Here is a 27,510-nt window from a genome sequence, read left to right on the forward strand (position 1 = left end):
GAGAATTTATGTTTAGTGTATTTGTAATTAACTTTATGACTTGCAGATTTGCATTCATGGTTAGAAAGATCTTTTCACATGCTAGTGTTTAAAAGAATTTTCTTCTTCGTGCACTTCTACGTTTTCATGTTTTTATGTTAAAAGTTTTAATTTGGACTGTAACAGTGTGTGTGATGATACAATTTAATTTTTTTCTGTTTGGCTACCCACTTATTGTAACCCCATTCATTAAATAGACCATCTTTTGAGTGTACTTAGACCTAATTCTTTGGTTTATTCCATTAGTCTTTATCTGTTGATGTGTAATATTTATTTTGATAATGCAAATAGATTTTAGGGAACTCTACTTTCTAAACAGCTATCCCTGCTGCTAGATTTTAAATTTAATTTCCTTTTTTCCCCTCCGTATCTTTTGTGGAAATATAGACTTCTATACTAAAAAAGTACTTTATTGACTTTTTTTTTTTTTTTTTTTTTTTTTTACTGTAATGGTGGCTGTCATTTTAGGTCTTAAATGTAACTGCAGTAATTGTTAAAAAAAAGTTGAAGTTGGATATTTAGCTAGATGCCTCTGGCCTGTTTATGAACTATACCAACGGTGTTGGAGTTTCTAAGAAGACTGTTTTCTCAGATATCATGTACCTAATTGGTATTCATGAATTTTCCATGCCGTAATCCCCCAAAAGAAGTAACTCATTGGTAAAATGGCACAATAAACACTGTAAAGAACAAAATGCATCTGATAAGACAATTGAATAAAGAAGTCTCCAGTTTTTGAAAGCTATTTACTTTATATATATATATATATATATATAAATATAATGTGTGTATAAAATGGGTGTGTATAAATGTATAAAATACATAAAATATATCTCAAATGAGGGAGATGGGGAGAAAGCTCAGTAAGATCTCTTCCAGTTCGTTGTCATTTGCACATTTTTCCATGTTCATTGTGTTACCTGGACACTTGGTTTGCAAGTTGAAGCCCTTGCTGGCAGTTCGTGGGCTTGGCAGCTAATGTGCTCTCAACAACTGCTGTCCTGTTTCCATCTGGTCCTTTTGTGTGAGCCATGCTTCAAGAGCTGAAGTCGTGGACTCCATTTGCCTTGCCAGTACTTACACACAAAAGGTCCCTGCTTTGATTTTCCTTATGTTATAAAGTGGAAAATGTAATATAATGGTGATAGTTCTGCATTTGAGCTTGGTTTAGCTTTCCCTAAAATGAAGGAGATAAGGTTAAAAAAAAAATGGAGTGGTATTTCTTCTCTGCTGCTCAGGGCAAGAGGTTTCTTATGCTGGGGTACAATAGGACGTTTCTGTGTAAGTCTGTCACTACCAGCAGCATTTTCTCTAGAAACTGTCTTATTTGTTAGATTCCTGAATAAAACCCCCTTTCTTTTGAAAGCGCTGGTCTTTCCTATTGGAATGGCATCTTAATAAGCCTTTTGAGCAGATTTAAACTTAGGGCACATCAGCCTTCTTTTGGAAGCCAAATCGTTGCAGTTTATTTAGCCTTCCTTCCTAATCCTTTTTTAATCATTTTATCTTTAGCATATTTCCAAATGTTTCGTATCTCTCTGTAGAATCCAGAACTGGAATGAGTTCTTTAATAGTCTGATGAGGAATGAATGAAATGGAAAGATCACTTTTTCCTGTTCCTTATGTATGTTGGCATTGTGGGTTTTTTTTTTTTTTTTTTTCCCCCCTGCAAGACTGTTCTCTCCGCAGATAAGCACTTTCAACTGCTGTGGGACCTACTGTGCCCCACCTCTAGTGAAGTCTGTGCCCTGTATTCTGGGCTGGCTTCAGGGGCAGTTGCACAGGGCTCCATGCTTCAAAGGGCCCATGCTTGGTGGAAAGTGCTGTTACTACTGTCTTGAAATCCTTCAATTTTTAATAACAGGCTCCTGAGTCTCCTATTGCCTTGAGCCCTACAAACAGCTGACTCTGCTTGTCACTGATGACTATAGGACATAGTTGGTAAGTCATGGTTCATGTCCCACACACCTTTAGTAATCATTATGGCAGCCAGACCCAGGGTGAGGAAATCTGGTTGTGAACTTGAACTCCCCTCCGTGGCGTATAGCTCTTGCTTGGTATGCTTATATAAGGCATGCTCTGTCTGCCTGTTGCCTCTCTGTTCTCTGGATTTGTCTTCCAATCAATTCTTTATCTCCCCTCAAGCATTGAGATATGTTCATGGAATTCAAATTTGTGCCATCCAAAAAATGTTCTTACCAGAGGATACTTTCTCAGGGTCCTCTGTCCTTTGCAGTCTTCCAGTTAGTCTTCATCTAAGGTGGCTGTTGTTCACTCACTTCCAAGGACCCTCGTTCTCTCTGCTCTCTGTGCTCAGGACAGCTGGCAATTTTGCACAACAGTTCATTTCTCATCCGAACTTTAGATTTTCCCTGTTTCTACAAAGAGACCAGGGTAGTAAACCTAGGAGCTCCATCTGGCATAGAAACTTGTATCACATTGCAATGTTAGGATTCCAGAGTATGGGGAAGTGAATTGGAAATGTTTTAAAATTGAGCCATAGTATAAGTAGTAGTTGTTAGCTTTTTTTTTTTTTTTTTTTTTAACAAAGAGCTAATTCTAGGTGTCAGATCTAACTTCTGGCTATTAAAATTTTTATGAATTGTCACATTTCTCAGATTGGCTGATTTTTCAGCTAATTCCCTCTTTTTCTTCTAGCTTAACAAGCAACAGTTGCAGTTACTGAAAGAAAGGTTCCAGGCCTTCCTCAACGGAGAAACTCAAATTGTGGCTGATGAAGCATTTTGCAATGCAGTTCGGAGTTACTATGAGGTAAGTTTAAAGAGCTTTGTTTTTGATATTTTGATGCTTCTTAGAAAGATTTTTAAAAATGGCTTTCCTATTTTAAGGAACTCACTGGTATGATAGGAAGGCTGTGAGTTTGCAACCTTCCTGAAAGCATTGTCAAATTTATTTTACAATTTAAAAACTCTAATTCCACAACCTGGCTTGGAGAGATAAACAGAATTGGAAATTATTCACATCTTTTCAGGAGAAGTAAACTGTTTAGAAAAATTTTCTGGCAGTGATTGATACAGGTTGAGTATAGCTATCTTTGGGTCCACATGTCTAAATTATCCTTTTTAATCAGAATTTTAATAGTAAATTACTATCTTGTACCATTGTGTGCCCTAAGCTTTATAATTAAGGCTGGTACTAATTTCAGTAGGATAAACTGAATTCTTTTTTCTTCCTGGAGGAATAATACTACCAATATCACCTTGCTTATTCTGATTTTAGTCTGTGATTCATCAGGAATTCTCTGTGGATTTCCTATGAGCACCGGTTTTCACACATGGTCATTAACTGCTTCAGTGAGTTGCCAGTAGATATTAAATTTAGAGAAATCCCTTTTTATCCTAAGCATTTCAGAGTCATTGGTGGGGGGTGGGGATGCATTCCTTTTGCTGTGTAGACAGTCGAAATCTTTAGCTGTAGAAGCAGAACATGCGAACTAGTAAAAGGAAAATGTGGAGATGCGGTAGGTCAGAACTTGCCTGATGCAGGGAATATCTTTGCATGAAAAATCACTGGATGTACAGATAATTGGTTGCATTTGTCATTTACTGATGGTAGGCGTTCGGAGCTCCCTCATGCCACCTGAGGGAGGTTTGTATTAGCCCAAGAGTTGGCCTGTTGAGTTGTATGAATGTGTGGAAGTCTTGCTTACCAAATGTGTGTATGGCATGGCCCTCATGACAGCAATGACGTGTCCAACTGGATCTCGACTCAAAATATCTTAAAGTATAGGATATATGAAATATATATATATATAAATAAATTATATATGAAATATAAGGACCTGTAGTAGTAGCCTCGTGTAATGAAAGAATAGCCAAAGGTCTGTGTTCAGGATGAAGGAAATGGAGGTCCTGGAAAGTAATTTGTGTTAAAGAAGAAACAAAAACAAAAACGGGGTGCCTGGGTGGCTCCGTCGGTTGAGTGTCCGACTTCGGCTCATGTCATGATCTCATGGTTTGTTGGGTCGAGCCCCACGTCAGGCTCTTGTGCTGATGGCTTGGACCCTGGAGCCTGCTTTGGATTCCGTGTCTCCCTTTCTCACTGCCACTCTCCCATTTGTGCTCTGTCTCAAGAATAAACAAACATTAAAAATTTTTTTTAATGCAATTTAAAAAATCAACCGGCTCATTTTTGGTTTGGGGAAATGTACTGTGGCCACTGGCTATGTTAACATTAGGAAAAACTGAGTCTGGGTGAGGGGAGTGTGTGAGAGCGTGCAGTACTATATCTGCAATTTGCGTGTAAATCTGGAATTATTCCAAAGTAAAGTATATTCTAAAATAAGTTATTAAGCACATTAAAACGCATAATGTGATATGGTCACTCTTTGACAAGAGGCACACTTAAGCTGTGACGCTGGAGAGATTGAATTGTAATGAAAGTGTGTCCTCATTGTATCCTACATGGGGATTTTGTTCTCTTGGTATCCTGTATAAAGATGTGGACAAATTTAGGGTTATCATGTTTGGAACATATCACACGTCGGTTGTTTCAAGAAGTGAGAAATGTTTAGTCAGGAGATGGATTAGGTGTCTGTGGAGCCAACAGCAAAACTAGCCTAAGGTGGAAACTAAAGTGGGGAGATGCCAACCTAACATCAGAGTTTTGTTGCACGCCCCAAATGCAGAATGGCTGGTGAGAGCAGCATCACCAGAGGCTAGATTCTGGCTACACTTTCACATCACTTGGGAGGCATATTGCACAAACCGGTCCTGGAACTTTGCCCTGGACTTTGTGAGTCAGAATTTCAGAATCTGTCCTTACCAAAGCTCCTCAGGTTGTTCTCCTGCAGTTGGTAGGTTTCTAAACAATGGAATTAGATGATGATTTGCTGGGATTGTTGCAAAAAGAGTCGCAAGAACTGAAGAGGTGGTTGGACTGGGTGACCAAGCATTTTCTAGTCTTCTGGATACTATTTCTAGCCAGCGTGAGACTGTATCCACCTTGCCTTTGTGCAACTCTCAAAGCCGTGTTAAGATTGGTGATATTAATCGTGTTTATGGAGGCTGCATTCCTGATTTACATTTGGGAGTTATTCTCAAGGTGGCACACAGTTGGTATTTAAACTTTTCAACAGGGGTATTTTGTGGGGTAAATACGGCAAAAAAACTTTGCAGTTTTTTTCCTCAGAAGTCCTATTTTTGTACATATGCTGTGACTAACAGTGCTGGTAGCCTCTGGTACCTTTATGAGGTATTTTTTATGGCTCAATAAAAATCCCTAATTTTTTCTTCCAGTGTCTCTAGTAAAGAGTACACATATTACCCACAAATGAGAGGTTAGAAACTAAATCTCACAGATGTTATAGGACTTGTCTGGTAAGCATCTGGGTTAAACCTGAACCTAGATGTTCAGAAACATTCTGATAGAGCTGTTTCACGGTTGCCATTTTGAATACACCTGTGTCAGGTAGTATGTGTGAAGCACTTCAAAAAATACTTTATTTTTTTTAAATGTTTTTCTTTATTTTTGAGACAGAGACAGAGCATGAGCAGGGGAGGGGCAGAGAGAGAGGGAGACACAGAAGCCGAAGCAGGCACCAGGCTCTGAGCTGTCAGCACAGAGCCAAACGTGGGGCTCGAACTCAGAACTGTGAGATCATGACCTGAGCTGAAGTCAGACATCTCACCGACTGAGCTACCCAGGTGCTCCCCAAAATTATTTTTATTCTTGAATAAACCTTTTAAACAGACTTCATCTCATTTTAGAGATGAAACTGACAAGTGTCAAAATCTGTATTGCTAATTAGTAGCACAACTAAAACCTCTCTTTCCATTAAAGCTTTTTTCTTTTTTTGAGCATGAGACAGTGTAAGTGGGGGAGGGGCAGAGAATGAGCGGGGTGGAGAGAGAGAATCCCAAGCAGGTTCTGAGCTGTCAGTGTTGAGCCCTAGGCAGGGCTCTCTCACGAACCATGAGATCATGACCTGAGCCAAAATCCAAAGCCAGATGCTTAACCAACTGAGCTGCCCAGTTGCTCCTCCCCTAAAGTTGTTGTTTTTTTTTAAACATTTATTCATTTTTGAGAGATGGAGACACATACATCATGAGTGGGGGATGGGTAGAGAGAGGGAGACACAGAATCCGAAGCAGGCTCCGAGCTGTCAGTACAGAGCCCCAAGTGGGGCTCGAACCCACCAACCCTTGAGATTGTGACTTGAGCTGAAAATGGACACTCAACAGACTGAGCCCCCCAGGCACCCCTCCCCTAAAGCTTTTTAGAAGTAGATTTTAATTCCCTGTATTTTGAGAAACATGTTGAACTAGATCTTACAACTACTAGAATAGGTGTTTCCTGAAGGATCTGTTTTTGTCCTGGTCATCATTGTATCCCCAGTGTGTAGAACACAAATGCATTCAGCAGCTATTTGTTGGCTAAGTGAAGGAGTATCGTAGCACCTATTTCTCTATGTAGAAATTGCTTATTTTCCCGCACAACAGTATTTTTCTAAGAGTATTGTTTCAGTATTGCGATGGAATTTGCTTTGGTTATAAATGTTCTCATTCATGATTTGTTCTTCAGAAGTTGCAATTACTTGGGCACCTGGGTGGCTCAGTTGGTTAAGCTTCTGACTGTAAGTCATTATCTCATGGTCCCTGAGTTGGAGCCCCTCATCCAGCTCTTTGTTTACAGCTCAGAGCCTGGAGCCTGCTTTGGATTCTGTGTCTCCCTCTCTCTGCCCCTCTTCTGCTCATGCTCTCTCTCTCAAAAACCAATTAAAAAAAAACCCCAAAAAACAGATTTCAGATAGTTTAGAAGTCTGGTTGAATTTTCATGTTCTAACTTAGTATTCTATGATTCTATGATCTATGTTTTGGCTTCTCACATCCTTTGAGGTCTGTTTTCAGAGATACTTTGTTGTTTGCTATATATAATTGTTTTCAACTAATCTTATCGTAGTAATTTTCTCATTTATTAGGTTCTGTAGCCTTTAGCTGCAATGGCCATTTCTAAGTATGATAGGCATGAAAAACCCTAATAAATGTGTATTACCAATAAAACTGATAGTACATCTTCATACTTTGTGAACCAAAGTTCTCCCAAAGTCTGTATGCTACTGACTTTATTTTTATTTTTTTAGTTTCATAAATGCTATTTAGTGATTTTTATGGCATCTTTTCCAGCTTGGTTGTATATCTTTTTTGTAATTTGTAATTTTTAATTTTTTTTAAAGACCAGAGTTACCTGCCTGGTTTTTGTTTTGCTTGTAACTTCAGATATTTGGTTTGCATTACTTTTTAGCAACTGGATCTTAATATGACTCAAAATACACATTTCTTCAAGGTACATTCATTACTTTAAAAGATAATTTCTTTCAACTAGATCATGACAGGATTGGGATTTGGTATTTCATGTGGTGCCCTCTTGGGTGTGCTTCTTCAGGTCTTTGTTTTAATAAATACCATGAATACTATTCAGTGTGTCACTTACACAGAATTATATATTATGAAGGTAATGATTCCTATCGGACAACATAATTTTTATCACATCGATTTTAATAAGATGTCTTAAGTTTGGCTTAAATACTGGCCTATAAAGTACTAAGAGTAAGTCTGTTTTTGAAATCGCACCAGTCTTTCTCACCATAAAGCTAAGCATAATTAGAAAACTGTATCCAGGCATCTAAACCACCTAATGAGGCAGCCATATGGTACAGAGGGACCAGAACGGGATAAGATGAAAATGGCAGGTAGTGTATATAGCTACTTAATAAAAGTTAGCAGTTATTCTCTTGATAATTTCGTCACTGCTAATGGTTGTTAGATTCTACCGTGCTTTTTTTAATTGAAATTTTCTTCAAGTTTTTTGTTTTGTTGTTTTTTCTTATTTAAAAAAATTTTTTTTAACTGCTGCAGGTAACTTATTGTCTGGAGGAGAGCATAAATGGATATTAAGTCTATGTATTTGTTTTTTCTTGCCTTTTTTTTGTGTTTTGCTTTTCAATTTAGGAAACTTCAGCTGATTCTGGGAATGGGGAAACATAAGTTTTATTACAACATAAAACTTTCCAACTTATTCTTCCCATCAGATACATGCTTGTTTCACAAGACTCAAGTGGACTTTATCCAAATACAACCAATGACAGTGTGATTTATAACAGATATGTGGGAAAGTAAATGGCTTTTCTCAGAAATTTCCAAGAGTATACAATTGCTTACTACTTGCTTTCAGCCCAACAAGCTCTCAAGTTCTGTTAGTGTGGGAGAAGGTAAAAAAAAAAAAAACCAAGATGTTGGAGCTTTTCTTTTCTTTGTGGGTTGGTTTTCTTCACAACTTTTCAGAAAGGGTGTGATTTTTTCTATTACTTCCACTTGTTTATGTTCCCTCCTGGTTCTGAAGAATGGATGAGGGTTACAGGGGCATTTAGTGTTTAAAAATTGCCAAAAATATATTGATGTTAGTCTTGCCCCCACCATCACGACCACCACCATGTGCTCTCCAAAATTTCTACTTGCTAGTAAGAAAAAATGAAAATTCTTTCACTAACTTAAATTTCTCTTCAGTGTTGTTCAAATTTCATATAAAGTGAAAAATTACTTTCATCTCAAAATATAGTGAGCTCTAATTTTCGCCCTTTTATTGCATACTTTTATTTAAAATGCATTTTTAAATTCTTAGATTCAGAAAATGTCTACTTTATTGAAGAACACTTGTGAGTAGAAGTAATACATGTTTATGTTAGAGAATTAAAAACTAAACAGGAAAATTTGCTATCCTAAAACTGTTGTAAAAAAAATATAGTACTATTTAAAAAAAAAAAGAAAACAAATTATCACCTGTAATTGCAAAACCTGTAAATAACTCCTTTCAACAGTTTAGCGTTTCTCTCTTATACATAAGAAACTGGAATCATTTGAATTTCCTTATGTACTAAGTTTATTTTGAGAGGGAGTGGAGAGGCAATGAAGGGGAGAGAGGATACCAAGCAGGCTCCATGCTGACAGCATGGAGCACAGTGCGGGGCTCAAACTCATGAACTGTGAGATCATGAACTGAGCTGAAACTGAGAGTCATCGGTCGTCGAATGCTTAACTGACTGAGCTACCCAGGCACCCCTGTCATGAGCATTCTTTAACAGCAAATGTTCACCATAAACATGGTTTTAAATAGGTGCATAATACATACACCATTGATAAAAATAAAACCCATGTATCTTTTAATTAATAGATGTTCCAGCTTTTTCCATTTTTAGCTATTAAAGTACTGAAATGGTCATTCATACTCATTTATTTTTGATAAATTTCTGCAGGTGGTATTATGGGATGATCTGAAATGAGCATTGTTTACTCTTCATACCAGTTACTAAATTGCCCTCAAAAGTAGTAATAACTTGTGGTAAAAACAATGAGAGCCTCATTTTTTAAAAATGTTTATTTTTAATGTGTTTATTTCTGAGACAGAGAAAGACAGCATGAGTAGGGGAGGGGCAGAGAGAGAGGAAAACACAGAATCTGAAGCAGGCTCCAGGCTCTGAGCTGTCAGCACAGCCCGACACGGGGCTCGAACTCACAGACTGTGAGATCATGACCCGAGCTGAAGTCGGATGCCCAACCGACTGAGCCACCCAGGCGCCCCTAAAAATGTTTGTTTTTGAGAGTGCATACAAGCAGGCAAGGTGCAGAAAGAGGGAGACACAGAATCTGAAGCAGGTTCTAGACTCTGAGCTGTCAGCACAGAGCCCAACACGGGGCTCGAACAGATGAACTGTGAGATCATGGACTTGAGCCAAAGTCAGATGCTTCACAGACGGAGCCATCCAGGCACCCATAGAGTGCCAGTTTTTTCCTTCACACTTGGTATTACCATAAAATAAATGCCAGCTATTTGGTTCACTTACTTCTGTTTTACTAGTGTGGTTTTGACAGTCTCTATTGGTCATTCATATTTCTTGAATTACCTGTTCATATCCTTTGTCCATTTTTCCATTTGGATATTCTGTCAAATACTGAGTTTATGGGTGTTTTTTATACAGCAAGAAAACTATTAATCCTTTGTTATGCTGTGGTCATTTATCTTTTTTTTTTTTTTTTTTTTTTTTTTTTTTTGCACGTTTCCTTACCTCCAGTAGTGATTCATTTCCTGTTCTGGTGGAATGAAAGACCTGTTCACATACAGAGTAGAACCTATACCCTATTTTGTTAGCTTTGGATTTTCTTCTTCAAAAATCACTTGTGACTGTGCTTTCCATCATACTTCCAGCTACTGCCTTTCTTTGCTCTGTCAGTAGCTAATATTGGTGTAACTCCTGTCACTGCTGTGCCTGAAGGGGGAAGATGATCTCAGACTGTCTCTAATTGCACAAGTCCCTGAAGGGTAATTTGTGTCTTGCTACTTTTCCTTTCTTTGTCCTGTGTGCTCTTACATCTCCAAAATGAAAAGAACAAATAGAGGAGCATGGCTTGATACTATTGTCCTCAGACAAATACCTGAGCCATAGTTTTGAATTCTTAGATAAACACATTAAGACAAAGCAAAACGATCTTTCTCGTCCAGAACACCAAGGAACTTCGGCCTGCATCTTCCATGGAAATTGGGGTATGTGTTCCTGTTACGTAAAAATTAAGTGCAGGAGTGCCTGGCTGGATCAGGCAGTAGAGCATAGGACATTTAATCTCAGGGTTATGAGTTTAAGCCCCACACTGTGTGTAGAGCTTTTTAAAAGGTTGACCTCAACGATTGCCTGTTGTGGTCCAGGTAGAGGTGACAGTGACCTATGAACTAGAATGAGAACCCTGGAGATGAAGATCAATGGAAAGACTGGGATCTGTTTGGAGGATAGAGATTATTAATCTCTGACCTTGATACTTGACCCCCCCCCCATCTTCACCTCAATGATAACATTGTCACATATTACAAGTATAGATATTTAATGGTTTGTGAAAACTGAGAGCGTTTTAGTGCATTTTTGTTTTGTTTTATGTAATTACTGTCGTTATTTTAGAGTTAACCTGTACAGCCTGAGTGTTCCTTTGTCTAGCGTGTGCCAACTAAAAGGAGAGAGAGGCTGAGCAGGCCTGCATTTAAATATTTTGATGAAAGTTTCTTTATCATTTTACTTTGGGATAGAAAGATTTACTTTTCATATTCCAAGGGATGTTTGCCCTGTCAAAATCTTTTACAATGTGAAATAATGCCATGGAAAAGGCCTATTTTTTCATAGGGAATTGACGATTGCTGAGTAAACCAAGATTGGCAGCCTGTGGCAGGAGGGTGTAAAAAAAGGTCAGCACATTCACAGATGAAATCCAGTAACCGGTAATGAGAAGTGAGGTTTTAAATTTGCATTGAGCTCTGCGGATCACATTGCGTTTGCTATTTTTGATATTAGCCATTTTATTTCACATCACATTTTCTTAAATTCTAAGGATGGCATTTTCAATTAAGTATTCTGTAAGAATCTGGAAACTGTTTTCATGTCTGAGATTCCTGTTTCTGTTCAGGGGAGCTTCCTTGATGCTCTCTGTCAGTGAGTTTTGTAGACCTGCCTACCTTCTTGATGGCATCCATTTCATGTATGATTTTGTTTGAAGGTAGGTGATGTTTGAAGCAAATCTGGTTTGACCATTTTCCTCCTCTTCACATGTTTTTAGAAGAAATTGTCTTTGTTTTTCAAGCTCATATAATGTATTTGTGGTAGAGGGCATGGTCAGACCTTTATCTCTTAACTCTTAATGTTGTTTACATTTTAAGACAGCGATATTGTATCTTTACCATGGGCTATGGGTTAGTAGAACTAGTGCAGCTTTCCAGTTTGGCTGGTGATTTGGAAATTTAATCCAAGCCAGGTAGCCACAAAGAACAGAAGTACCTATGGCTTACTTCAGGCTAGCATTCTCTAATCCCCCCAAACCCAGTGTGAGAGTTCTCCATTTAGGGTTACCACACAACAAAGGTAGACTTTTGAACTTTGCCCTATCTCAGGTGCTTTTTTTTTTTTTTTTATATTTCAAAATTTACATCCAAGTTACATATAGTGCAACAGTGGTTTCAGGGCTAGATTCCTTAATGCTCCTTACCCATTTAGCCCATCCCCTCTTCCACAAACCCTCCAGTAACCTTCTGTTTGTTCTCCATGTTTAAGAGTCTCTTATGTTTTGTCCCCCTCCCTGTTTCTACATTATTTTTGCTTCCTTTCCCTTGTGTTCATCTGTTCTGTGTCTTAAAGTCCTCATATGAGTGACATCATATGATACTTGTCTTTCTCTAATTTTGCTTAGCATAATACCCTCTTGTTCCATCCACATAGCTGCAAATGGCAAGATTTCATTCTTTTTGATTGCTGAGTAATACTCCATTTTGTGTGTGTGTGTGTATATATATACACACACACGACATCTTTATCCATTCATCCATCAGTGGACATTTGGGCTCTTTCCATACTTTGGTTATTGTTGATAGTGCTGCTATAAACATTGGGGTGCTTGTGTCCCTTCAAAACAGCATATCAGGTGCTTATTTTTGAGTCCCACCACAGGCATGTTCTACTTTGGCCTAACATCATGATCCAGGAAGAATTTAGACCTATGTTGGTCCAACTATCATGCTTTCTATCAGGCACTCGGTTCTTTCAATAAAATGCAAGTCAGCAAAGCCATATCCTCCTCCCAGGAAAATTCCACATTAGTGCTTAGAGAATCTGACTGGTCTCACTGCTGGTGCTTTGTGATGGATGAGCTGTTGGGTCACAGATTACATTTTTTAAGGGAAATGCTCTTTAAGTGTCTTTGAGAAGCTGTTTAGTGTCAGTTGTTAAATTATGTCACCCTAAGGTTAACATGTCTTTGAAAAACTATTGTGCTTTGATTTACCTAATTAGGCAAGTTATATCTTATGTGGATTGTTTTTTGGTATCAGAAAGTTGTTTCTAATTCTACAGTTAATTTCTTTGATTACCTGGAGCATTTTTCAATTTTCAAAAAGTTTCAGGAGTTAAATAATCCCTTTCCCTGATGCTTTATGACCCTGAAAGCATCAAGACGCTTTGTGGTTACTTAAATGTCACTCTTAAGTCGAATGCCTTTCCTCTGCTTATCTTCTGTCAGGTTTACTCATTAGAACTTTTTAGCGTTGAACTTCTATTTATTTTTAAGGGAGGGACAGAGAGAGAGAGGGAGACACAGAATCTGAAGCAGGATCCAGGCTCTGAGCTGTCAGCATGGAGCCCGATGTGGAGCTTGAACTCATCAACCGCGAGATCATGACCTGAGCCGAAGTCAGACACTTAACTGACTGAACCACCCAGATGCCCCTGAAATTGTTTTTAAAGCTTTGTCTTTCACTGGTTTCAGGGGTGAGATCTTGAGAGGAATCCCATGTACCCTTGTTAGCATAGTCCCAGTGGGGGCTGGTCTCACCTTGGTATGTCTAAGTTTTTCTCTATCCTAAAAAATGAATAGAATATGCTCTTGAAAAGCATAAGGTATTAAGCAGGTAAAATATGCAAGACAATGACTAGCTAAGATTGCCATTGATCATCTGTTTCTTAGCTCATATAACTTTAATACCTCTGTTAACTGTTGTCAAAGTACTTATTGAAAGGCCTGTTTGATACCTCCACAAAACACACTGAAGACCTAGTCCTTATCCTTTAACACTTGACAGTTAAAACAAAAAAACCTCAGTGTCCATGAAGGTACTGGTTCTTCTGATCTTTTCAGAAGATCACAGAGAATTATGGAAAGAGACTAAATGTCCATCAACTGATGAATGGATAAAGAAATTAATTCTCCATACACAATGGAGTACTACGTGGCAATGAGAAAGAATGAAATATGGCCCTTTGTAGCAACGTGGATGGAACTGGAGAGTGTGATGCTAAGTGAAATAAGCCATACAGAGAAAGACAGATACCATATGGATTCACTCTTATGTGGATCCTGAGAAACTTAACAGAAACCCATCGGGGAGGGGAAGGAAAAAAAAAAAAAGGTTAGAGTGGGAGAGAGCCAAAGCATAAGAGGCTCTTAAAAACTGAGAACAAACTGAGGGTTTTGATGGGGGGTGGGAGGGAGGGGAGGGTGGGTGATGGGTATTGAGGAGGCCACCTTTTGGGATGAGCACTGGGTGTTGTATGGAAACCAATTTGACAATAAATTTCACATATTGAAAAAAAATCACATGGGGCGCCTGGGTGGCGCAGTCGGTTAAGCGTCCGACTTCAGCCAGGTCACGATCTCGTGGTCCGGGAGTTCGAGCCCCACGTCAGGCTCTGGGCTGATGGCTCAGAGCCTGGAGCCTGTTTCAGATTCTGTGTCTCCCTCTCTCTCTGCCCCTCCCCCGTTCATGCTCTGTCTCTCTCTGTCCCAAAAATAAATAAACGTTGAAAAAAAAAATTAAAAAAAAAATCACAGAGAGGAACATTCTTTTGCATACAAATCTGTGATGGGAGTTTTATTTAAAAGTAGTTGAGCTGGTGAAAGAAGATTTGGTGTCTTGATGAAGGATAACTATTTGAAAAAAATTGTCAAGCTGCTTTGGAAGTGCCTACTATTTTTAGCCAAAGGGATAATATAAAAGTTGTATGCATTTATCCCATAATCCTTCAGCCTTCCACTCACTGTGTGTGAGGTGCTATGCAGGTACCCTCCAGGTGTTTGACTGCTACTTTGCTCCTAAAGTACTAGCTGTTCCATTAAGGGTAAAGACAGAGTATCAGCATTCCTAGCTGTAATGAGAGGAAGGATCATGAAGAATGCTAAAAGAGAAAGATGTCAGAGAGAAGCTGATTAATTATAATTTACAGCTGAGGATCTTTTTTAAAAATATTTTTTAATATCCATTTGTTTAAGACAGACCATGCAAGCGGGAGAGGGGCAGAGAGAGATAGGGAGACGCAGAATCCGAAGCAGGCTCCAGGCTCTGAGCTGTCAGCAAAGAGCCCTTCGTGGGTCTGGGACCCATGAACCTATCTGAGCCACAGTTGGATGCTTCACCGACTGAGCCACCCAGGCACCCTACAGCTGAGGTTCTTAATCTGGATAGAATTCAGGGAATCTGAGCTCAAATGGAAAAACATTACACCTTTATTTTCGCTAATCTGTAACTGAAACTTAGCATTTACTTATGAATGTAGAAAACAAGCTACAGTAGTACTGGCTATTATCTGTGGCTTTATCTCCAATCAAAATACATGTTTCTTCCTATCACATATTTCATTGCAGCTATCTTGAAATACTGTTTACATTCATGAGCTACACTGAAACTACAGTACTTTTAATACCTTATTGCATCTTTAAAAAAATTTTTTTTAATGTTTATTTTTGAGCACAAGAGAAGAGAGAACGTGAGCAGGGGAAGGGCAGAGAGAGGGAGACACAGAATCTGAAGCAGGCTCCGGCTCTGAGCTGTCAGCACAGAGCCTGACACGAGGCTTGAACCCATGAACTGCAAGATGATGACCTGAGCTGAAGTCGGACACTTAACTGACTGAGCCACCCAGGTGCCCTCTGTATTGCATCTTCTTAATGAGTTATTAACGATACATATAAACTTCCTGCCACACATTGGCTTTTAAAATATTGTTTATAACTGTATTTCAGTAAAACTGCTTTTCTTTGTAATCCTGTGAATTTGTTTAAAAGCACTATCCTCAGAAGGGATTCATAGGCTTTACTAGACTGCCAAAGAAGATCCTATTACCAAAATGGTTAGAAATCGTAGAGGACTTTTAAAGACTTCAATACAGAGGGAATAGAGTGTAAGCATAAGGGGTGAAAGCGGGCAGACAAAAGTGTGTTTTGTTTCTGTGCTGGGGTTGCAGATTTAACACCTATCTGTGTGACTCCTAGAACTGAACCTTGCTGCTTCATTTTCTTCATCTGTAAAACGGTGCTAGTGCATCTCCCTCCCAGGATTGTTGATGATTAAATTGCCAAGCCCAGTGTTAGATGTGAGCTATTTATTACCTGGAGCATTGCTTTCCCAAAAGTACCTCCTTTTTTTTTTTTTTTTTTTGCCTAGTTCAGCACTTAATTCATATTATGTGTATTCCTTCCTAATTAAATGCTCTTTCAGAACAGGAAACCATGGCTTATATATGCTACAGAACATAGAGACATAAAGTAATCAATTTTGAGTGAAATAGCTCATCTAATAAACATTGAAATGCTAATAAGGTACTGTCTTATGCTCTGGAAATACAAAGATGGATAAGCAAGGTCCCTTGACCTCAAAGACTCCAGTGTGTTTGGACGGATAGATACATGAGCAGTTGATGATTAAAATCACCCTGGGCCAACTTTACTGGCTTGGAGTAGGGAGGACTGAAACCACATCACCCTTCTAAGTTCTCCCTTCTGTACAGAGTAAACCTAAGAAGACTTGAATGTGCTGTCACCTACGTTAATGTACCACACTGTGGCACATATTACATTTGAGATGGTAGCTTTTCAGTTGAATGATATGAAACTGCCAATATGTTTTTAATAAAAAAGCTTCCTATGGATACATCTAAATAGTATTTAAAGCTGCAATAATTAATTCTACTTGCTGTCTCTCATAGGTGGTTTTGTGTGTCAGTGTTTTTAAAAAATTCTTCATTTTTGAGAGACTGGGTGAGTAGGGGAGGGGCATAAAGAGAGGGAGACATGGGGCGCCTGGGTGGCGCAGTCGGTTAAGCGTCTGACTTCAGCCAGGTCACGATCTCGCGGTCCGGGAGTTTGAGCCCCGCTTCGGGCTCTGGGCTGATGGCTCAGAGCCTGGAGCCTGTTTCCGATTCTGTGTCTCCCTCTCTCTCTGCCCCTCCCCCGTTCATGCTCTCTCTCTGTCCCAAAAATAAAATTAAAAAAAAAACATTGAAAAAAAAAATTAAAAAAAAAAAAAAAAAAGAGAGGGAGACAGAATTTGAGGCAGGCTCCAGTCTCTGAGCTGTCAGCACAGAGCCTGTTGCAGGGCTTGAACCCACAAACCCTGAGATCATGACCTGAGCCGAAGTCAGACACTTAACCAACTGAGCCACCCAAGTGCCCTTGTGTGTCAGAAATCTTGTGAACATCTAGATATCGGTCAGAATCGTATGTGATTGACTTTTAAGAACGTGACTGGAGGCAGATGACTTATTAGGGGCAGACTAGAAGATTCCAAAGGTTCTTCATGAAAATCCTTCATCATATATACTTTTGTAATACCTTATGCTTATTTACTGTCAAGGTATATTTAAGCATATACAGTTTTAACAGCATTAATACTGTTTTTATGTGTTCTTAATTTTGTTTCCAAATATTTGACGTGTCCTCTCAAATCACATTTAGAAATTAATATTTAAATTATTTAATAAAATGGTGTTTATTATCTCAGAAACAGTCTCTGCTGTCTCATGAGGCCTGACACCTAATCAGCATGGCAAAATGATTTTATTTCAGATCAGCCAACATTTGGATATCCATTGATCATGTGGATTTGGAGTAGCCCTGCCTGTGCTCCAAAATTAGGGGAAAATTGTGAGCTGTTGAATTCAAACATAATGTTTAGGAAACATTTTAGTAAATGTAGTTCTCGATTGCAAGAACTCTCCTTTTTGAATAAGCTTTTTCCATTCTGAGATGGTATGTACGTGTTTTCATTTTTTAAATTGCAACAGACAGTTGCAGGGGAAATTCTTCCTTCCCCAATGGCCTTTTAATCTCCGATTTTGAAGAAGCGGTAAGTGATGATTTTCTACTTCTGTGATTTTTTTTTTTTTTCAGTAACCTTGGACTATATTTAATCCTTTATATACTGCTGAGATTTTAGCTTGACTAGAGTTCTGAAAATTTCTATCTCACATAGGGGAATTTAATTCCCATCCTGGCTTGGCTTCTCCTTTTCTTATAAAATTATATGCATGTTATAGTACAGCACGGATAGGCGTTAAACCAGTGATCATTATAGATGGATTATGAAGGGTCCTTCAAGAGGTAAGGCTGTAAATACACTTCATCTCAGTTCCATGCATACTGGAAAGAAAAATGGATGCCAGCTTCCCTCCCTGTTTCTGTGCCTAGTAGCCTTGGTTTTTAAAATCGACTTCATGTGTACTCTCGTTAGTCACTCCGAGGGATAGGTGTGGTGTGAACTTGGCCCTCTTGTTTCCTTTACAGCATGGAGAAAGTAGATGATTTGAGCAACCTAGGGAGCAGAGAGGAAGGGCAGTTTTGGGGGACTTCCTGCTGACTCCCCTGTAAACAGAATTCCACACCTCAGTTAGGCTGGCCTTTTTCTGCTTCACTTCCTTGTCCTTCCTTTGTTTTCCCTCTTTCCCCGACCCTGTTTAAAGAGCTCTCGGTATGGTCAGCACCTCTCATCTCAAACCTAGTGACTGCTGGCCCCTTCTCCTCCCACACTTGAAGATCCTGGGTTGCCCATGGCTATCAGCAAGTATGCTAAGGGGGTTGAGTCCATAGAACATGGAGGGATTTGCATCTCGCTTTTTTTTTTTTTTTTAACTTCACCCCTTCAAAATTGATACACTGAAGGTGGCATCAGATAGCAGTCCCTGAAAGTTAAAAAAAAAAAAAAAGTTTTAACCTTCATTTTTGAAAGACAAAGTGAGCAGGAGAAAGGAGGGGGTAGAGAGGGGGAGGGAGACACAGAATCTGAAGCAGGCTCCAGCCTCTGAGCTGTCAGCACAGAGCCCGACGTGGGGCTTGAACCCACAAACAGTGAGATGATGACCTGAGCCGAAGTTGGATGCTTAACTGACTGAGCCACCTGGGCGCCCCATCCCTGAACATTTTATTATTGAAACACAATCAGTGGCTAATGATTGTTGTAAATGTAGCAAGTTGGAGGTGTAAAGAGGTCCACCCTAAACTATATTCTTTGCCAAATTCTGTTTGAGAAAATGAGTTTATTTGCTTCTTTTCACTGCTATATCAAACCAGCTGACAGGGTCCTTGGCTCCCCACATTGTCTCTGAGAAGTAGTCCATGGTTCTTGTTTCGCTTCTGTGCTCTACAGTGTGTTCTCATTCTTTTAAATGTTATGTTGTAATACTTGGATTATACATGGAGCCATTTGATCAGTTCCTTGCCAATTTACGTCTTCGTTTTAGTCTATTCAGGCTGCTATAATAAAACACCATACACTGGATGACTTATAAACAATAGAAAAATTTTTCTATAAGTTCTGGAGACTGGGAAGTCTAAGATCATGGTTCTGGAATAGTGAATGGGGTAGCAGGCAAGGAACTAATTCCTGGTTAATGCATGGTGCTTTCTTGCTGTGTCCTCCTCATTCAGTGGAACAAGCTAGGGAGCTCCATTGAGTCCCTTTTTATAAGAGCCCTAGTCCATTCATTGAGGGCTCTACCCTCCGGACTTAAGTATCTTCCAGAGACCTCACCTCCTAAAACCATCACATTGGGTGTTAGGATTTCAGTGTTCAGAATTTGGGGGGGGGGGGGGGGGACACAAGCCTTAAATCATAGACCTCGTTTCACTACATCATACATGACTGTTCAGTGATGGGGGAGGGGAGGGTGGTGCAGAACTGTAGTTACCTGAGAATGACATACACATCTTTTCATTATCCATGGTTTTCCCATCCTGCTCTATCCAGAGAACACTTATCTGTCCTGGAAGACTGAGCTTCCTTATTACGTCCTCTGTGTAACCCTCCCTTCTCTCCCCATCCTCCTTCCACCTCTCCCTTCCCTCCTTTTCCCCTTGTCCTGCCACATGATTTTTCCATGTCAAAAGATTTACAGATCTATAGGAACATAATAGATGATGTGGATATGACCTTCTTGGAGTAGATTAAGATGTAATAGTTGAATTGCATAATGACGATCACATAAACTACACAAAGTTTCTACCCTTAGTAAACTCTAAATGTGAATTTTGAAAAAGAAAAAGGGGGGATATACTGCTGGTATTTTCTGCCCAGTAATTTTATTATCTCAGGAAAATGTTTATCTTCTCTAGGGTACATTCTTAAATTTAAGGCCTTTGAGCTAAAAGATGGAAGGGATGGAAAGATTTCAGTTGCTCAATGTTGTATAACATTGGTTTTTCTACAGTATAATGTTGTTTACTCCCTATTATCTTAAAGCTGCTTCATTATTACTCTTAGCTTGGGGGTATGAAAATCGGTTTTTTATTTTCAAGATAACTTCCATATGGAAAACCTAAACAGTACTATGTATAAACCAATTTTTAGTCAATAAGTTTCTGCTACTTTTTAATGTTCTTTATAATTTTTATAGAAAATTCTACATGTTCTTACCCATGTAATGTTTTCATTCAAAAATTAAGCACTGCCTACAAGAACTATTTATGGTCTGTGTTTTTAAATGTCTTTGTACCTTCAATTGACACATTTTTGAAGTTGCCAGACTGTTAAGGCATTGCTACTAACTATCTGTCCTCTTTTCTTATTTGGTGGGACCAAACAAAAAGAGGAGAAAAGCTCTTAATTGGGTTCCTGACATGCTATTTGGGAAATTTAGTGCAAAGTAGTAAAAAATGGTAGATAATGCCAAATATGAAAATAAGCTGGGGATCTGTGGCATCTTGAATTCAAACATATTAAATGTACAGAATAATTAATGTTAAGAAAGATTACTAGCAGTAAAAAACCGTGTTTTGTCATTTAGTTCATTATAAATTTCCCTTAAGTGGCAAATTTTGTTGGTATATTGAAAAATCAGGTATAACGTGTGTTAGATTGTCCGCTCTGCCCTCGTAGAATGAAAGGTGTGTTTACATTCTATGTAGAAACTGAACTCCTTTTCTTCGGATGTGGAGTGACTATAAATAGACTCACAGTACTTTAGATCAGATTTGCCCCCAAATGAGTTTATTGCAAACTTCAGGGAAAAAAAAGTTTATGTTGAAATGTGTATAAAACATACGGCCCTTAGTAAAATCTAGAGGAGCACAATCATGTTGTTCTTAATGTTGGTCACAGTGGATGGATGACTTTATTATTGGCACCTTACTAAGAATAGACTATTGGGATTTTTAGTCTGGAGTTGTGTATTGGTTGGTTTTTACAGTTGTACCACTGGATTTCTTTTTGTCATAGCTTGTGTGTGAAAGTTTTAAGCCTTATGCTATGGAGGAGTTTTTGGCCTTGGCGGGAGGAGTATAGCTGGCTTTGTCCATGGGAAAGCTGCTCTTGATTTAGAGGCAGTTACTGTATTTACACTTAGACCTTACTCAAAGGAGCATGCACTCAGTTTAAACTACAGGTGGCCCTGGTACACAGGCTTAGAATAACACTGGTGTTTTCCTAGGCATAAGTGTGTGAAAGACCATCTTTTTCACGTCTTTTAGGCATAAGCAACACAGTATCTGCTCATCTTTAATTGCAAGGCGTAGAAATCCTGTTGTGTGACTTACAGAGGAGCCACGTTTGGATTCATGCTGTTTGTCCGTAGGCTCAGATTCCATACCCCTGACCCAGGCCCATTCCACCAGTTTGGCTGTGAGGAGAGAAACCTTCACCAGGAAGCAGGGTTATATAAGGCCTAACCAAACCTAACTAGTGACAGTGGACACTCCAATAATAGTCACTTACTAAAGAATAATGTCATGCCACTTGAGAGACTACCCATGCATGAGGGCGGGGGGGTGGGGGGGTGGGTAAAGGGTATATACAAGTTAAAAGGTTTTATATATGATGGAAGAGATTGAGAGCCTCAAAACCTGGTATCAGGCATTCATCATTGCAAAGAAGGAAAAGTGTCTCAAATGTCATTCTGAGAGTGAAGATTGTTTATAGAGGCGGGTTCTTACACCACCCACTTGGTAAATTCATAGTGTTAATTAAAGTCAGCATCTTAATGGGAGTACTTAGGTTTACAGGTCAGTCAGAACAGCTGCCATGGACTGATTAGCATCTTGGCAACATTAAAAGGCTTTTTTTTTTTTTTTTTTTTTTTTTTTTTTAAAACCTTTGACTTTTCTATCTTGGCTATAGTTTTGGCTACATACACTGTTCCCTCAGATAACTGACTTACTGCTGAGTCCGGGTACTTAATTCTGTAGATAATTATAACCCCAAAGAATGAACTTGAAAGTAGTAAACATAAAAAGTAAGGAAACTGAGGCTAAAGTCTAGTTGTGGTAGACCTGTGAGACTGATGCTACCCAGATTAATGAAAAAATGCATAAATAAGCACAGTTAGATAAGCCCAAATAGCAGAATTACATTAGAATTTTAGCTACTTTGAACAATGCTAGGCCAATACGTTTGGAAACTTTTATGAATTGATATTTTTGTTGGAAAACAAAAACCCTGAATGATCTATAATCCTTTAAGACAGTGAAATGGTAAGTTGCACTCAAATAGTTTTACCAAACCTTAAGAGAAAAATAATTTCTAAGACCTGTTCTGGAAATGAGAAGAAATGCTTGTTTGATGAGGCTGGTAAATCTTTGTACAAACGAAATTGGAAAATATATGAATAGAAAACTAAAGATCAGCCTTTTTACATGATACAAAAATCCTTAATAAAATGTTAAATATCAGTGTTGTGTATCAAAAAGTGTGTTCTATCCTGAGTGGGTGAATGGGTCAGTATTAGAAAAACTATTAATATTGTATACATTGAGCTAAGAGAGAAATCATTATGTTAATGTAACAAATGGCATTTAATACAATTCAACATGTGTTTAGGATAAAAATGTGCAAGATAAAAATGGGCACTAGAAAGGTTCTTGAATATCAAAAATTTACACAAAGCATCTAGTTAATGAAGACTTTGAAGTTTTCAAAAGAAAAGACAAGTCTGTCACCCCTTACTATTCAAGTATTCCATGATGTAACAGAAGTCCTAGTCACTGCAAATAAGAAAAAGTGACTTTAAACTTGTAAAAGTAAACTGTCCACATTTGCAGGTGCTACGTTTTCTATGTAGACCATTTCAAGAAAACCTATAGAGAAACTACTAAAACTAATGACTTCGGCAGGATTGCTGTATAAAAACTAGGCCAACCTACAGAAATCTGTACCACTTTTATTAAAGAACTAGTAAAAAAAAAAAATGGGAAAAAAAAATTCATTCTCAAAAGCATCAAAACTCAAAGTACCTGTTAGGTACGAATCCAACCAAATACTGCAAGGTCCCAGGGAGAAATATCATGAAATATTATTGAAGGTAGAGAACATGTTTCTGAATGGGAATATTTGATGGCATTAGTTATAATTTAACCTGAGCATAGTCAGGAAATCATTGAAATTAAAACCTCCAACAGAATCTTGCTTTTTCTTACGTTACTTGATAAGCTGATACTGAAACTTCTGTGGAAAAGCAAAGGATCAAGAAACAGGCATGATCGTGTGGAAAAGGAGAAATGGCATGGGGAGATTTGCTGTACCAGGAACCCATGATTACAATTAAGATGGCTTATTTACTTCTCTATTATTGTCATAATATAAAATCCATGCATAGGTATAAACTTGATATGTTTCACAAGTGGCATTACAAACTTTTGAAGAAATGATGGACTGATGAATAAACATTGCTAGGATAACTGGCTACCCGTAGGGAGTTAAGATACTACTGGATTCTGTCCTCACACTCTGCACAAATACGTTCTAAACATATTAAATACAGAAATGCAAAAAGCAAGAACTTTGAGGAAAATGTAAGTGAAAATAGGATGACAGGATTTTTAAGCCAAAGAAAGCACAAACCATAAGTGATTGAAAAAAAAAAATGCTAAAAGCTGAAATACTTCACATGACAAAACAAAGTAGGGAGAAAATAGTTGGTATTACCATCAACAAGCCTATAATACATAGGCTTAATACCTAAAATACATACAGAACTCTTCTCTGTCTGTATGACAAGGCAAATGGTCCCTGGACAGAATGGGTAAATTCAAAGAATAGGAAATCTAAATGGTTAATAAACTGTAATAGTTTCATGTAGCTGTTGTGATAGTTGCCACAAACTGATTGGCTTAAAACCTTTATTTTCCTAGTTTGGAAGGTCAGATACCTGAAGTCAAGATGTAAGCAGGGCTGCATTCTCTCAGCTCTGGGGGGAGACTCCTTCAAAGCTTCTTCCAGCTTTTGGAGTCTCTTGACATTGTCGTCTTAGCTTGTGATCGTGTCACCCTAGACTCTGCCTTCATCTTTACGTTGCTGCCTTCCCTTCTGCCTGCCAGATATTCCCTGTGTCTCTCTCAGAAGGACACTGGTCATTAGATTTGGACCCCAGTTGATAACCTAAGATGATTTCTTCATCTCAAGATCTTTAATTTTATCCACAAAGACTTTTTCAACAAAAGTAGCTTTCATAAGCTCCAGGGGTCTGACATGGATGTCAAATACATGTTGGAGTCATTCAACCTGTTACAAAATTGGGATGATTAACATTCCTAGTAATCAAGGATGTTTTGATTAAAAGGAGATACTGTTTCTTCCAGTTTGGTGAATTTGGAAAAATGAACCTTTAATAAGGATATAGGAGAATGAGTAGTTACATGGTTCTGGCTGAAGTTGTAGATATTTTCAAACAATCTGTTCAACTTGTAGCACTGTAGTGCCTATACCTTGTGAACTGGAAATTGACCTGCCAGGAGTATAGTCTAGGGAAACTCAAGCACAAAGGAAACCCATATAGGAATGTCTGTCGCAACGCTGAAATACTGAAGGAGTGAAAACAACTCAAGTACTTATCAATAGGTGAGTGAATATAAAGTACGATATGTTCATACAATAGAATGCTATAAAACTGGTGAATCTCAAAGACCATGATCAAAAAAGTTGCAAAATGGTTTGTATGGCATAGTTGTATTTATATGGTTTTTGTAACACATAACAGAGTTTTTCTATACGAATACATGCTGAATACATGAATACATGAATACATACTGAAATTAGTAGCACTTTCAGAATAGGGTTTATCTCTGGACGTCTGGATTATTGGTTTGAGGGTGGTATATAAAGGGCTTCAAGTGTGTCTAATTTATTTTCATTAAACATCCTTTACTAGGTTGTGTAGTGTTCCCCCCAAATTCAGGTTCTTCAGAACCTCAAAATGTGACTTCATTTGGAAGTAGGGTTGTTGTAGATGTAATTACGGTGGGGGGCATACCAGAGTAGAGTGTGCTCTTAAGTTCTATGACTAGTGTCCTTAGGAGAAGGAAGATACAGGGGAGGACGCCCTGAGAAGATATGAGGATCGGGGCAGACGTTGCAGTGATATGTCTGTAAGTCAAGAGACTAAGAATTGCTGGAACCACCAGAATGTGCTGGAAAACGTGGACCAGATTCTCTTGAGCTTGCTGTAGGAATAAGTCCTGCCAACACTTCAATTTTCTATTTCTAGCACGAAGAACTATGAGGGGGAAAAAAGCCCTATTTCAAGTCATCTAGTCTGTGGTATTTTGTTACATGGCCCTAGGAACTGAATGTGTGTCTAAGATGTTAAGATTAAAAGTTGGGTGATGAGTATGTGAGTATGTGACATTTTCTTTTTCTTTTTAAATATTGCACCTTAAAAATACTTAAAAGCGAATAATCCCCACTAATCTGATTGAATTTGCTATGATTAACCTTTTTGTTGAAGTTGAAGAAAATAAATGTGTATGCAATTGTCTAAATGAGCAGTGCTGCAAATGTTGCAGATGGACTCATGGCTGATAGTCGCAGTAAAATCCCAGCAGTATGTTTTCTGTCGTCTTTTAAGGTTTTAAATATTGAAGTGGGGGGCTAATTCACCATCTGAAAAAGTTGTTCTTGGCCACTGTCCAGTATGGTAAATGATTATGCATCGGGACCTGCTTATAAAAGTATTTGGGCTATGAGACATTACGATAGACATCAGGGTCAAATCCTGATTCCTATTTAACTCCCTCTGTGGTGTTAAATGATTACTTGCTTGGCTTCAGTTTTCTCATTTATAGCTTAGAGATTCTAAATAGTACTACTTCATTGCCAGGTGAATAGTAAAAGCGATAATCTAGAAAGTGCTAAACCCCGCCATTTAGTAAAGACTCAAATTGAAGCTCTGTTATGGTTCATAGCAATAGCATTATAAATTACTGTACTTCAACAGATTATGAAAGTACTATAGTGGAAATATGAGCTAGAACAGTTTGTAAAAATACTACACTAATAACCTTGAGAGTACTTTGTATTCCTGTGCATGGCATTGGGTTTTGTCTGATTTACTCTCCATCTGTGTCTCACACTCAGTAGCCCATCTTGTGTATTTTTTGAGACATAAATGTAAACCCACGAATTTTGTTTCAGTCTTCAGTTTTTTGTGGATTTTTTCTGTAATTTTCACCTGTGGCCCTACTTAATGTTTTTTGTTCCATGATTGATGCAAGAAAAGTATTAAATTTACTAAAGGTTGTAAAAGAAAAAATGACATTTGGAAGATGAAGTTAAAAAATAAGACCACTAATACACTAACAATGAAGTAACAGAAAGACAAATAAGGAAACTGATCCCATTCACAATTGCACCAAGAAGCATAAAATACCTAGGAATAAATCTAACCAAAGATGTACAAGATCTGTATGCTGAAAACTATAGAAAGCTTATGAAGGAAATTGAAGAAGATTTAAAGAAATGGAAAGACATTCCCTGCTCATGGATTGGAAGAATAAATATTGTCAAAATGTCAATACTACCCAAAGCTATCTACACATTCAATGCAATCCCAATCAAAATTGCACCAGCATTCTTCTCGAAACTAGAACAAGCAATCCTAAAATTCATATGGAACCACAAAAGGCCCCGAATAGCCAAAGTAATTTTGAAGAAGAAGACCAAAGCAGGAGGCATCACAATCCCAGACTTTAGCCTCTACTACAAAGCTGTCATCATCAAGACAGCATGGTATTGGCACAAAAACAGACACATAGACCAATGGAATAGAATAGAAACCCCAGAACTAGACCCACAAACGTATGGCCAACTCATCTTTGACAAAGCAGGAAAGAACATCCAATGGAAAAAAGACAGTCTCTTTAACAAATGGTGCTGGGAGAACTGGACAGCAACATGCAGAAGGTTGAAACTAGACCACTTTCTCACACCATTCACAAAAATAAACTCAAAATGGATCAAGGACCTGAATGTGAGACAGGAAACCATCAAAACCTTAGAGGAGAAAGCAGGAAAAGACCTCTCTGACCTCAGCCGTAGCAATCTCTTACTCGACACATCCCCAAAGGCAAGGGAATTAAAAGCAAAAGTGAATTACTGGGACCGTATGAAGATAAAAAGCTTCTGCACAGCAAAGGAAACAACCAACAAAACTCAAAGGTAACCAACGGAATGGGAAAAGATATTTGCAAATGACATATCGGACAAAGGGCTAGTATCCAAAATCTATAAAGAGCTCACCAAACTCCACACCCAAAAAGCAAATAACCCAGTGAAGAAATGGGCAGAAAACATGAATAGACACTTCTCTAAAGAAGACATCCGGATGGCCAACAGGCACATGAAAAGATGTTCAGCGTCGCTCCTTATCAGGGAAATACAAATCAAAACCACACTCAG

At 38.4% G+C, this 27,510-nt stretch overlaps 1 protein-coding gene across 17 annotated transcripts in view; it reads left to right on the forward strand.

Moving 5' to 3' along the window:
- The window catches only part of CADPS2 (calcium dependent secretion activator 2), a 555,001-nt gene that overhangs the window by 123,395 nt on the left and 404,096 nt on the right, over nucleotides 1-27,510 (forward strand). For all 17 annotated transcript variants that reach the window (XM_040472104.1, XM_040472105.1, XM_040472110.1 and 14 more), the window contains one exon: nucleotides 2,698-2,811. In XM_040472104.1, the coding sequence (XP_040328038.1) occupies nucleotides 2,698-2,811 (114 nt within the window). The remainder of the gene's footprint in view (nucleotides 1-2,697; nucleotides 2,812-27,510) is intronic.

Source organism: Herpailurus yagouaroundi, unplaced genomic scaffold, assembly GCF_014898765.1.
Source record: "Herpailurus yagouaroundi ecotype Mexico unplaced genomic scaffold, PumYag 100, whole genome shotgun sequence".
NCBI lineage: Eukaryota > Metazoa > Chordata > Mammalia > Carnivora > Felidae > Herpailurus > Herpailurus yagouaroundi.